Consider the following 12,644-nt stretch of genomic DNA (forward strand, 5'->3'; position numbering starts at 1 on the left):
TCCGCCCCAATTCTGAAGTATTCTTGTTATGGGATTATTTTTCACAGGACTTAAGACTTGTGAGCCGGAAATAAACGGTCGCCTCTAAATTAATTGCACTGGCTAAGGCTAGGCACGAAATTCCCACATAAGCACATTTTCTTTTTGCCTCAAACACTGCTCCCAGCCCAGAAGCATCTGCACCCGCCCTCCGACGGCCACCAACCCGCGATAAATTTGACGGTCAGCGAGACCCCGCTTCCTTCGGGCATGAGGGAATCCGCTCCGCAGCCCCTCCGCCCCCTCCTCCCTGCGACGCGGTGGTGCACAACAACCATTTTCCCCGCCAGGAGCACACCGTGTCCACGCGCCGCTGCGACCTCGCTGATTGGTTGGGCTCCTGGTAAACAAGGACCGGGCAGCCAATGGCGGGGCTGTGCACGAGGGCAGCACGAGCCTCCGGACCAGCGCTCGCGTGGCCCTGCTCGCCCCGCTACTATATAAAGGACTTTCCGTGTTCCTTACTTCTCGAAACTAGCCTTCTCTCTCTTCGGCTGAAGTGTGGTGAACCGCCCCGCCGACATCCAGACCGCTCCTCCGGCTGTTGGAGGGTAGAAAAGAAAGCTGATTTTTTTTTTTTCTGGAGCTCTTTTGGCATAACCTACAGCTTATGTTTTTCTGACATCTTTTTGAAATCTTAGTAGAGAGTTGGAAGAGTGAAATAATTTATTGCAGAGGGGTTTTTGGATTTGGAATTTTGTGGGGTTTTTTTTCCTCCCCCGTCGATAACTGTTAAGGCAACCCAGCCCAATCATGGTGATGTTCAAGAAGATCAAATCTTTTGAGGTGGTCTTTAACGACCCTGAAAAGGTGTACGGCAGTGGGGAGAAGGTGGCCGGCCGGGTGATAGTGGAGGTGTGCGAAGTCGCTCGAGTCAAAGCTGTCAGAATCTTGGCTTGCGGAGTGGCCAAAGTCCTGTGGATGCAGGGATCCCAGCAGTGCAAACAGACCTCCGAGTACCTGCGCTACGAAGACACGCTTCTCCTGGAAGACCAGCCAACAGGTGAGTGGCCGGCTGAAAGCTGATTCCAGAAGAGAGTTGAATGATTGGAGCTCATGCTAAATACTCCAAGTTGCTCAGGTTGAGCAGCTGGAATTTTGTGTTGCTTCCTTTTTTAGTTTTAACTTGCAGACTGTGTCCTCAAAAAAGGGGGATTTGTACAATTTCTTAGTGTTGTGTTCTGAAGGTGATCCTGAGGGATGTTGCCTTAGCTATGTAAAGGTTTCCTGTATGCAGAAGTTAATTTTTTGTTTCCTGTTTGAGAGGATGGTAGCTTCTCTGTCCTGGTTGAGCCTTGCATTATTGCAGGGCTTTGTTAACTTTTTGCCCAACAAAACGCATCAGAATCTTTCCTTTAAGAACATGAGGGGTGAGAATGGGGGAGTGACAATACGCTTGCATGCTGCCCAAGAATGCCTTATTGCACAGATGCATTTTAAGTGTAACAGGAAACCTGATGGGCTACTGTTTTTTTTTCTTTTCAGGTGAGAATGAGATGGTGATCATGAGACCTGGAAACAAATATGAGTACAAATTCGGCTTTGAGCTTCCTCAGGGGTAGGTGTCTGCTAAATACATCTTTGGACTTTTTTAATCTCTAAAAATTGTCCCCACCTTTGATCACTTCATATTCTTGGAAGGGATTTTTAGGTTAATTGCTGCTTTTTTCTTGACACAGGCCTTTGGGAACATCCTTCAAAGGAAAATATGGGTGTGTAGACTACTGGGTGAAGGCTTTTCTTGATCGCCCCAGCCAGCCAACTCAAGAGACCAAGAAAATCTTCGAAGTGATGGATTTAGTGGATGTCAATACTCCTGATTTAATGGTGAGCTTCGTTTTAAAATTCTCTTCTTTCGGGCTTCAGGGATGATAAGTCAAGGGTCTTGGGCATCAGATTGAAGCACCCCAGGGGTGGGAGGGAGAGTTGCTTATTCTGGGTAAGGAGTGGAAAGGAAAAAGAAGCAGAGAAGTATCTCTAGAAATTCTCAAAACATCTTTTTACCCTTATTGAACATCATAGGCCCCTGTGTCTGCTAAAAAGGAGAAGAAAGTTTCCTGCATGTTCATTCCGGATGGACAAGTGTCTGTCTCTGCCCGAATTGACAGAAAAGGATTCTGTGAAGGTAAAAACCTAGTACTTAAAGTGGTAGACTGATGAAACAGGAACTGTGGGTTTGGGAGTGAGGGCAGGGGATAGGGATAGAATAAAAGCCGTTAATTGTATTAAGCATGAGCTAATAAGTTTTCATCTTTCTCATTACTAGGTGATGAGATTTCCATCCATGCTGACTTTGAGAATACATGTTCCCGAATCGTGGTTCCCAAAGCTGCCATAGTAGCCCGCCACACTTACCTTGCCAATGGCCAAACCAAGGTGCTGACGCAGAAGTTGTCATCGGTCAGAGGCAATCATATCATCTCAGGAACCTGTGCATCATGGCGTGGCAAGAGCCTTCGGGTGCAGAAGATCAGGCCTTCTATCCTGGGCTGCAACATCCTTCGAGTTGAATACTCCTTACTGGTGAGTGGGTAGAGTCAGCGAAATTGTTCATCTTTCAAAATAGCAGTGGTTTCTCCAGACCCCTCGTCTGACAAACTACCATTTTCCTTTCTAGATCTATGTTAGTGTCCCTGGCTCCAAGAAGGTCATCCTTGATCTGCCCCTGGTAATTGGTAGCAGGTCAGGTCTGAGCAGCCGGACATCCAGCATGGCCAGTCGAACAAGCTCTGAAATGAGTTGGGTAGATCTCAACATCCCCGATACCCCAGAAGGTGAGCCAGACCTACTAATGTCTTTTCTTCTCTTTTGGCCTCCTTGGGTTTGTGAAATTGTGATGGTCAGGCATTTCATGGCCAGACTTCTATGATAAAAACTATATTTTGTGTTTTTTCTAGCTCCTCCTTGCTATATGGATATCATTCCTGAAGATCACCGATTGGAGAGCCCCACCACTCCTCTGCTAGATGACGTTGATGGTTCCCAAGACAGCCCTATTTTTATGTATGCTCCCGAGTTCAAGTTCATGCCACCACCTACTTACACTGAGGTGAGAATTGTCATTTTATTACTGCATTTGTTCTAAGCCTTCTATAGGAAGTTGAGTGGGAGGGATTGCTAAACTGGGTTGTTCTTTTAGTTCTCACCCAAACTAAAATGGCCGTTTCTTTCTCTTCTTGCCCCCGCCCCCAGGTGGATCCCTGCATCCTCAACAACAATGTGCAGTGAACATGTGGAAGAAAAGAAGCAGCTGTACTTAACTTGTTTCTTTTGCCTCTCTTCCCTGGACTCTTACTTTTTCAGAGACTCAACAGTCTCTACCGTGGGGTATGGGTCCACCCCAGCCTCTGACTCCACAATGTAGGAGGTGATCAGCAGGCAGTCTCCTGGGCCTTGATATGGTGCGCACATGTCCTCAGCCAGTGAGATGTGGTGATATGGGAGTGTTTGCTGGATGGGTTTAAAAACACGCTAGAAAAACTCGGGCCGTCCCATTTTCTCAGATCTTAAAAATTGAGGCATTTTAGTAGTTTGGAGTAAGGGGTAGAAATGGCCTCCCCAAGTTTTTGGAGGGGATTATATATCTTGAACTTTTGTGCCATGTGGAGCGGAGCCAATTTAGCAAACTAGGAAAACAAAAAGGAAAAAAATCATGGCCAAAATTTTGGGACAGGAAGGTTCTTAAAATCAGTGTTGCCCTTTGTATACTTACAGAACAAACAAAAAAAAAACCTTCCAGAGCTGATTTGGTTTGAACTTTGGAGAGGGCTTCCCATGTGAATTAAAGAAAGAAGCTCTAAGGTTGTCTTTGCTTAGAATGTACTTTAATCTGGTTTAAAGCAGTTGTAACTGTGCCCCCACCAAAGGTCTTAAAAGCCATTTTTAGAGCCTATTGCACTGTGTTTTCCTGTTGGCAAATGTTTTCATGCAGGAGAATGTGTTTTCCTTTTCATGTGACTCCTTGGAATGGATTCTGAGGTGGTAATTCTTAGCACTTTAGTTCCTGTCAAATTTTGGGTGTTTTTTTTCCTCCCCCTTCTGATCTCAAATGTAAGCTAAAACTGGTCTACTACGTTTCTAGGGGTAAGCACAATAACAAAAAATATATATATATAGTGTTATTCCTCACTTTGAGACTTTGTCCCAGTGTACAGAATTCTGTCATTCTGACACTCTAATTCTATGAGAAGGGTTGCTGCTATCAGCCTTGCCCACTGTGACTTCTCCACACCCAAGGAGGAACTCTAGATCAAGATGCCGCCGACACTGTGAGCAGAGCTTCCAGACATTGCCATGAGAAACGAGAGGGCAGGTCTTCACCAAAGCCCCCAGGCTCCCTTTCTGCCCAGTGTTAGGAGGCAGGGATATGACAGCCCTCTCTCACTGCAGCCCCTAGCACTTGGTCAGTCACACTCAGCCTTAGCACTTTGTTCACTGTCCTGTGTCAGAGCCCTGAGCTCTACTCTTTTCTGAGAAAGTATGTGGGCTGAAGGTGGTTTCATTTTTTTTTAATTGTTTATCTTTTTGTATGATAAAAACTATATTTTGTACTTAACCAGATATATTTTCACCCCAGGTGGGGGGTATTCTTTGTAAAAAATTAAAAAATAAAAAGTTTTTTAATGACAAACGGCTTTGTTGTCTGTGAGATGGTGTTGAAGTTGTTAGAAAGTATGCCTGAGGGAGCTTTGCCCCTACTTCACTGTTCCAGTTTTGGATACCTTGTGGGGAAAACATTACCTATGTTACAGGACCCTAGCGATTATTGTCAGAGTGGGGGTTTTGGGTGAAAAGGAAAGGAATTTGAGCTACATTTAGTTTTAATTCCAATTAACTAAAGCTGGGGTGGGATATTCTGGTGGTATAGGCTAGTTTTCTGCATCTGTAGATACTCATGATGAAACGCCTTCAATTTTGGAGTGCGTGAATCTTTTTTAAAAGACGAGCTCTTGGGGCACCTGGGTGGCTCAGTCATTAGGCGTCTGCCTTCAGCTCAGGTCATGATCCCAGGATCCTGGGATCGAGCCCCGCATCGGGCTCCCTGCTCTGCGGGAAGCCTGCTTCTCCCTCTCCCACTCCCCCTGCTTGTGTTCCCTCTCTCGCTGTGTCTCTATCAAATAAATAAAAAATCTAAAAAAATAAATAAAAAGAGCTCTTGGGGCTGGGTGGCTCAGTCAGGAGCATGTGACTCTTGATCTCAGGGTTGTGAGTTTGAGCCCCATCTTGGGTGTAGAGGTTACTTAAAAATAAGACCTTTTAAAAAATAAAATGAGCACTTGAGATACACAAAGATAAAATTGGAGAGGCGGTTTGAAAGGAAACGGGTATGGTTCTATTTTATAATTTGGTTTCATCCTAGGGTTTCTTCTCAGCTAAACCTGGTTTATATACAGTAAGACATAAGATGATAATTATTTAGGACTTAAGGATCTAGACTTTTGAGTATTCCTTGGAGGCAGCTACCTTCCTATTACAGTTCCTAGCAAAGAAACACATAATCATAACCCAGTGAATGTTTGCTGAATATTTAACCCCACCCTCATCCCTTAGAATATGCTTCTGCTGTTCCTATTTCTTCCTTATAGGGTGAGAACAATAAATGGATACCACAACTCCCCCTCTAATTGAAATGATTTTTATTATTCTCAACGAGGTGATGAGGATGAGCAACCCTGAGACTGCGGAGGTTAATGTACTTTCTGGCTTCTGGCTTATTTAAACTTTTGCAGACAGATCTAGTCCTGGCCCTTATTTGGGGATTTGGGGGTTGGCTTTTCTGTGGACTTCCACATACTAATTCCAAACCTCAGACTCCTGGAAGTTCATAAAATCAATGTGAATTGAGCAGAAAGTGAGATTGAAAAGATTCTTTCCCACTTCAGTCTTTATGCGTCTTTCATTCTCAGGAGCTCTTCTCTGTTTTGGCTCTTTTTCTTTCCCAAGGTGTCCGGCTCTAGCTCCCTGTTGCCCTGGTGACTCTCTCCTTTACTCTTATCTCTGCTGCCTCCTTTTCTTACCTGTTCAAGAGTAGGGGCTCCTCCCCTTTTCGCTGAATTTGACCAGGAAACTAGGTCAAAGTTGACGGAAAGTTTTTTGTGCAGCTTGTTTTCCAGGGATTGGAGGGATGGAGCAAGGACATGAGCAGGCCAGAGGGCAAGAGGAAGAGATGGAGAGAAAGCCTGGCTGTTGGAGTAAAGGGCCTGGCTAATGGGACAAGATAGGAGAAGAGGATAGCAGGGAGAGGGGAGATAACTTACGCCTAAATTCTGTTAGAGATCTGATTCTCTAACAGCAAGAGCATATGCATCTCCTCTTGATACGGGAATGCCTCAAATTCAGCACTGCCCAGTAGAACTTTCTGGGATGATGGAAATGTTCTCTAAGTTCACTAAAACAGTAGCCATTAGCCTCACGTGGCAATTGAGCTCTGAGATGTGGTGGTGTGACTGATGAACTGAATTTTTATTTTTGTTTAATTTAAATTTAATTAGCTCCTTGTGAAACTAGTGATGGTCATATTGAACAGGGTAGCAAAATATGGGAAGGAAGGAAGCTATTTGCTCAGAGGAAACTCATCCTTTCCCTAGACCACAAAAGGCTCCACTCAGACGTCCTTTTACCTTCTACACACAGCTTCTACCTTATTCAGGACATTTTCTGCATATAGGCTCCTTTAAGTACACTTCCTTGGGTACTGGCCCAGCTGTTTCCCCACTTAACTGGGTAGATTTGGGGCCACCCTTTCCCGTGCTCTTCTCATATGCCTTTTAATTTTTTTTTAATGTTTTATTCATTTATTCGTGAGAGTCAGAGAGAGAGAGAGAGGCAGAGGCAGAGGGAGAAGCAGGCTCCTTGCCTAGCAGGGAGCCCGATGCAGGACTCGATCCCAGGACCCCAGGATCATGACCTGAGCCGAAGGCAGAAGCCCAAGCATCTGAGCCACCCAGGTGCCCCATATGCCTTTTAATTTTTAAAGAGCCAAAATCTACATGTACAGCCATTAGAGGAGATCCAGTTCTTAGTATCATTTACTCATTAGGTCCAATCTGGTATATGAAGATCTGAGAGAAGACAGCAAGAAAACAATCTAAAGGGCGAAAAGAACTAGAAAAGGTAAAATAAACAAGAAAAGGGCAGGTACTTCCACAACTAGGGTCCTTGGCTACCTTGATTCCCCTGAACAGACTAAAAATACAAGGGTGTGATTTGGGTTGAGCCTCTGGGAGGGAGAAGTGTGGAAAGATCTGTCCGAGCACCTGGTCAACAGAAATAATCACGTAGGAGCTGAAGGGTATGGAATGGGGTGAAGGAGTGTGTTTTGCCCAGTTCTCTCAACAGCCTACAGACCCCTTCCTAGCGCTTTCCTTGGATTATCTATCTCTAGGTGATGGAATACATGAGGTAGATATGGAAAATATTTTACTGACCCTCCGATGGCTGGAACCCCTGTCCCAAGCACTCTGACCTCAATAGTTCTGGACTAGAAAAGCAGACATTTTTGTCTCATTCTCTATTCTTACCCCTCATCCACCTCCATTTCCAAAGTTGAAAACCACCCTGCAGAGGGGCTGCAGATCCAGGGCTGTAAGTCCTGGCCCAATAGGTGAGTCTAGAGCCTAGAAAAAGTTCAGAGATCAGCCTTCCTATACTATTAAGGAGAAATAATATAGTGTGGAGTCAAACTATCTAAACCCCAATCCTAATTCCACCATTTAACAGGATGTTCAAGCTTGGGCAACTTGTTTAAGCCTTCAGAGCTACAGTTTGATATATGTGAAATGGGGGATGATAATAATAATACCTACCTCAGAAGACTGTTGTGAGGGTTTTAAAAATAAATGTGAAGCGTTAGAACAATGGCAAACAAGTGCTTGTTATCTAAAATAAAAGAGGAGGCCTATCCACCACCACCTTGACTAGTTCAGTTCCAGGCATGTCTCCAAGATTGTTCTTCCTCTGTGACCTAGCAGAAGTAGGGCCATTCTCTCTCTGCTCCTCTTGATTCCCTTCCTGTGTTAAGGGAACAAAACAGTCTGAGAAGTCCATGTATGGCAGCTGACTCAGCCTGGAGTTGATTGTGGTAGGGGAGAGGTTGGGACTCCCATCTCCAGACCAGGACAGGCCCTCTGCACACTGCCAGCATCTCACGGTATAGCTCAGGGAGCACTAGGGTTTTCTCTTTCATACTCCCAGAGTGCTTCACAGGCCTCTGGATTAACCCTGTCACCTTCTGGAAATTAAATGAGCTGTCTTAACTTTTCAGTATACAACTTCAGGGGAAAGCTCCCCACCATTGAGAGTCATAAACTGGGGAGCAGGGAATGCTGGGCAGACGATGTGACACTACAAAGAACTCTCAGACTCCTTATTTGAAGGTAATGCATCTCATTTGATTTTCTTTCCTGCAGTGGACAGACTGAGCGGCACAAAAGCTAGTGGTGAGCCCTCTGTTGAGGCCCAGTTTAGTTTATTTTGGCCATTTCTGTCCTGTCTTGACCTTTCCCTTGGCTTGACCCTGCTGTATTCTTTCCTGGGCCCTTTCTGTAAGGAGAAAAGAATGCACAGACCCTGAAGGCTGGGATTTTTCTGACTCCCAGCTGATTGGTCATCTCTAGGCAACAGGAGTGATGGGAGGAGGAGGAGAACAGAAAAAGCGTGGGTCCAGGATTGTGGCTCTGATGTGCCTTGGGTCCTGGGGTGTCAAGCAAGGTCCATTCTCCTTCTTTGTTGGGGTGATGGAGGTGCTAACTACCTCTCTAAGTCAATCAAACGGTTGGTAAACAGGTTCTTGGAAATGTCCTGGCAGGGCTGGGTGCCCAGCTTGGATATTTTTAACTTTCTGGACAGATGGACAGAAGGATTTCAGTTGTTGGGAGGGGAGGTGGGGGTCAGGGGTGTGAGAATTATGTTTCCCTTATACGGTTCTGTGGCTGAAGACCCTCCTTCTCCACTTAACCTGTCTAAATTCTGACTTCCTCCTTCATCTACCCAGATTCACAGTGAATCCTTCCTTTGTCTCCTGTTCTCCGATTTCACTCCGTTTCTGGTTTTTCATGCCTGTCTTACCTTCCAACTCTAAGGAGACTTTGCTCTCTGTTCAAGACCCCAAGATCTTTTTAGCTCCATACCCCGGTAGATCAAGGAAAGGGTGGTAAGGCTGTGGCCGGTGGCTGCTTTGCTTTTCTTGGAGAAAGAAGCCTGTCAGTGGCACCCAGAGGCTTCTCTTCAGTCTTAGCTCTTCAAGCTATCCTGTAGGAGAGCTCCAAATTCCCTTGCAACTTCACGCACCACACTGCCCTCAACTCTTAGGAACAGAATTTGAGATCTTGAAAGCCCAGATGAGCCTCATATATCTTTGGAAAGTAGAAGAAATATTAGTTGAGGTCAGGGGCAGCAAACCAGGGGGCCATTGGTGGAATCAGCTTGCAGACATTTTGAAACCTGTACAGTTTCTTCCTAAAAATTTGAATTGGTGGTAAAGATTTAAAAACCAGATTTCACCAAAAGCTACTGTTCTGGCTTCTCTTAAAAAGCAGTTATATTTGGTAACAAGCAGTCCACATTCCTTCATGGCGTCCACCTGCGAGAGCCGAAGGGTTCTCATTCGCTAGCTTCCACCACTCCCTGTTGTATCACTCCCCTGCTTCACCCCTTTATACCTGCCTGACTCCTGTCTGGTGTTTAGGTTTGTCTTAAGTTGTTTCCTTTAAGGAGAGCTTCTCAAATATTTCCTCTGCGGGACCCCTAAGATCGGGAGAATGAACCATTTTCCCCAGGGCTTCTGGAACACTCCAAAGTCACCTGTAAGAAGCCAAAAATGTTGTTGAAGTACCTATTTTATGTTTAAAAAGTGCAAATTTCGATTTATACTGCACAGTATATTTGTGTAGCTTAGCATAAAAATAATTTTATCTTCCTCCACCAAATCTTAAAAGTGAAATTGAAACGCTGGAAGATGTACTGTGTGTATTCTGTAAATCCAAAAATTCCTCACTACATCACCCATAAATAACCCAAGTTAGGCACCACAATGCTCAAGAAGGCACAGAGAGACATGGAAAGAAAGACACAGAGAGAGAGTCAACATGCGGAAAAGAATATGAAAGATGCTAAGAATGAGTGAGTGATAAGCTCTTTCTGGCCCCAAGTCACACCTCCTGACCTGGCCCAGTCCGGCTCCTGGGAAATTTGTAGACATCCCTGATATCTCTGGACAGGTGTTAGAGTGGTGGCTCGGGGTGAAAAGCAAGTCTCAAAACAGGAGCCAGGCCAAGTAAGGAGAGGTGAGGGGCTAAGAGCAGCCAAGTATGGTCAGACGGGAAAGATTGTCTAGGGGCCAGGAGAGAGGCTTGGAGACAGGAAGCGGAGGGTTGAGAAAAGGGCTGGTCAGCATTTGCCCTTTCTCCCACTGAGCCCATCTTTGTTTCACTTCCTCTTACCTCCCCTGCCTCAGAAAAATGAAGTAAAAGAGTTGCCTTGACCTCCTTAGATGAGGGAATCTTCTTTCCAGAATGGCTACATCTCCCACCATAGAAGAGCAGAAGGAGGATGAGTACCAGGGTTCCTTTCCCTGTCCAAATGGGATTTCATCTCTTCTCTCCCCAAGATAGGATATACCCCAGATCTGTGTTCCTGACTTGGGTGAGTTTATTCCCCCATCCTCTTTGGTAAGGCAAAGACAGGTCTAACTAATCTCCCTCTTATTCCAGTACTTTCAACGGTGCCCTGAATGTAACAAAGAATGTCAAAGACAGGATTTGGGTATTTTCCACTAACCATGTCTACCAAGAGAAATGGAATCACAGGATGGGGAAGATTAGGGAGAGGCAGGGGTCCAAGTTTTGGGAAGCCCATCTCATAGCTGAGGATCCAGGGAGGAGGAGGGGTTTGAGAATGGGGAATAGTCCCAGACCCAAAGGTCATGGCGACATAGCCTCTCCCTGCATTGGTCAGGCCTGGGTCTGAGGAATCCTTGGACCTAAAAAAGGGTCTTAAAAGTCTTGGGCCTTAGCCTCTCAGGTCCTGCAGTTAGGGCTGGATCACTGTCTTCCCACTGAGTCCCATTAGGGTGGCCGGGGGAACCTCCCTTCCCTTTAGGACACAAAACAGCAAATTAAGTTCTGTTGGAGATAAAGCAAAGGCCTTTCTGAGGTGATCCTAGAACTTCTTATTTTCAGCTCTCTGGTCCAAATGACCTTGAGGAGATAGTGAGGCTCAGCTGGGGAAAGGTCAATGGAGAAGGGGTTACCACTGGTCTGGCCAGATCAGCTAACTGGGCTATTCTTTTCTAGCTCACTTCTCTGTCCTCTGGCCAGACATGATATAAGACGGGAGATGAAGAAGCACCCCCCACCCCCCACCAGCCCCTTCCTCAGTCAGCATCCAAACTGCTTGGTGTGAGTCCTGACCTGCAGGCTGTGACCTTGAACTCTGATGCAGGGGCTGTCACCTCTTTTGATAGTTGATAGAATTGCTAATCCTCCTGCTCCCGGGGCTGAGGCGGTTTCTTGGAAAGGACTGGCTGCAGGCCTGAGGTATCTTTAGCCTGCCCAAGCTGAAAACAGGTGGGGAAATCCAGAAGATGGAATGAGTTCAGCAAAAGCTGGGCATGTCCTGACTTTTGTTCTCAAAACCATTTAGACTTCTGCAGGTGGATCAACGTAGGTTTGAAGGGTTCCTAGTGGATCTCTAATCCAAATTCCGTCTCAGCTGAGGCTTGCAGACTTGTCATGATTTTCCCAAGGGCACAAGGCTGTGGGGTGGTGAAACTCCGTAACCCGTAACTCCATAAACATATGCCCATAACTAGTGCTTTGCTCAGTTGAGACAGCAGCCCTTCCCTTTGGCTTAGTTCTCAACCAGCCCCCGCCTACAGGCCACCCTTCCTTCCTTTCAAAGTTCAAACAGCAATAAAAATGAATTGAGGGAAATCATTGTCTCTTCCTCACTAAACCAGGGGTGCCCTATCCACCCGATATCTGACCTTCCAATTGTCTTGGGTCTCCACTCCCAATCTTCTAAATAACATGTTGCATCCAGGTTTTCCATTCAGCTGTCCCTCAAACCACTTGAGTCCCTGTGAAGTTTGCAAGACCCCACTCTCAAGCTTCCTGCCCACGGTGGGAGGGGACCAGAACCTACGGATGGAACATAGGGTAGGGAGGGTAGGATTCTTGCCAGAGAGCAATCTGCTCAACATAAGCAGGCCCTAGCAGGCAGGTAGCACAGGGCTGAGTGAGCACCGTGTGGGTCCTCTCTAAATGTTTGCAGACGGACCCTCAACCTCTAACCTCTCAGGTGGTCCTCCAGAGAAATAAGGAGTCGTGACTGGTTACTGGACCTTAAGCTTCAGCCTCAGCCTGCCCAATGGAACCTATGGAAAGTAGGAGAGAGGTCAATGGAAACAGTCTAACTCTGCCTGGAACGGTTCTGGAATCTGGGGAAGCTGCTAGATCCCATGTCTCTGGCTTTGTTCAGCAAGGTCACCTGCCAAGAGTGGCAGGACGCCAGATAGGAAAGAATCCAAGAATGGTCTGATCTTTCTAATGCTTTGTTTTTGAGGCAGTACAACGGAACCCAAGTGGTCACTCTAACCTTTGCCCTCC

The 12,644-nt window shown here is 46.0% G+C and overlaps 1 protein-coding gene across 1 annotated transcript; it reads left to right on the forward strand.

The window, feature by feature from the left end:
* Positions 1-500: 500 nt before the first annotated feature.
* TXNIP (thioredoxin interacting protein) lies at positions 501-4,669 on the forward strand. Its single transcript, XM_078072512.1, has 8 exons — positions 501-1,042; positions 1,525-1,597; positions 1,719-1,866; positions 2,062-2,164; positions 2,306-2,562; positions 2,657-2,813; positions 2,937-3,088; positions 3,232-4,669. Exons 1-8 carry the CDS (start codon positions 793-795, stop codon positions 3,265-3,267), a joined length of 1,176 nt encoding a protein of 391 aa, XP_077928638.1. The 5' UTR covers positions 501-792; the 3' UTR covers positions 3,268-4,669.
* The last annotated feature ends 7,975 nt before the right edge of the window (positions 4,670-12,644 follow it).

Source organism: Halichoerus grypus, chromosome 5 (assembly GCF_964656455.1).
Source record: "Halichoerus grypus chromosome 5, mHalGry1.hap1.1, whole genome shotgun sequence".
Classification (NCBI taxonomy): Eukaryota; Metazoa; Chordata; class Mammalia; order Carnivora; family Phocidae; genus Halichoerus; species Halichoerus grypus.

Coding starts and splice junctions, on each gene's coding strand:
- TXNIP (XM_078072512.1), top strand. CDS start 793: ATGGTGATGTTCAAGAAGATCAAATCTTTTGAGGTGGTCTTTAACGAC. Junction 1,043..1,524: donor CCTGGAAGACCAGCCAACAG/GTGAGTGGCCGG, acceptor TTTTCTTTTCAG/GTGAGAATGAGATGGTGATC. Junction 1,598..1,718: donor GGCTTTGAGCTTCCTCAGGG/GTAGGTGTCTGC, acceptor TTCTTGACACAG/GCCTTTGGGAACATCCTTCA.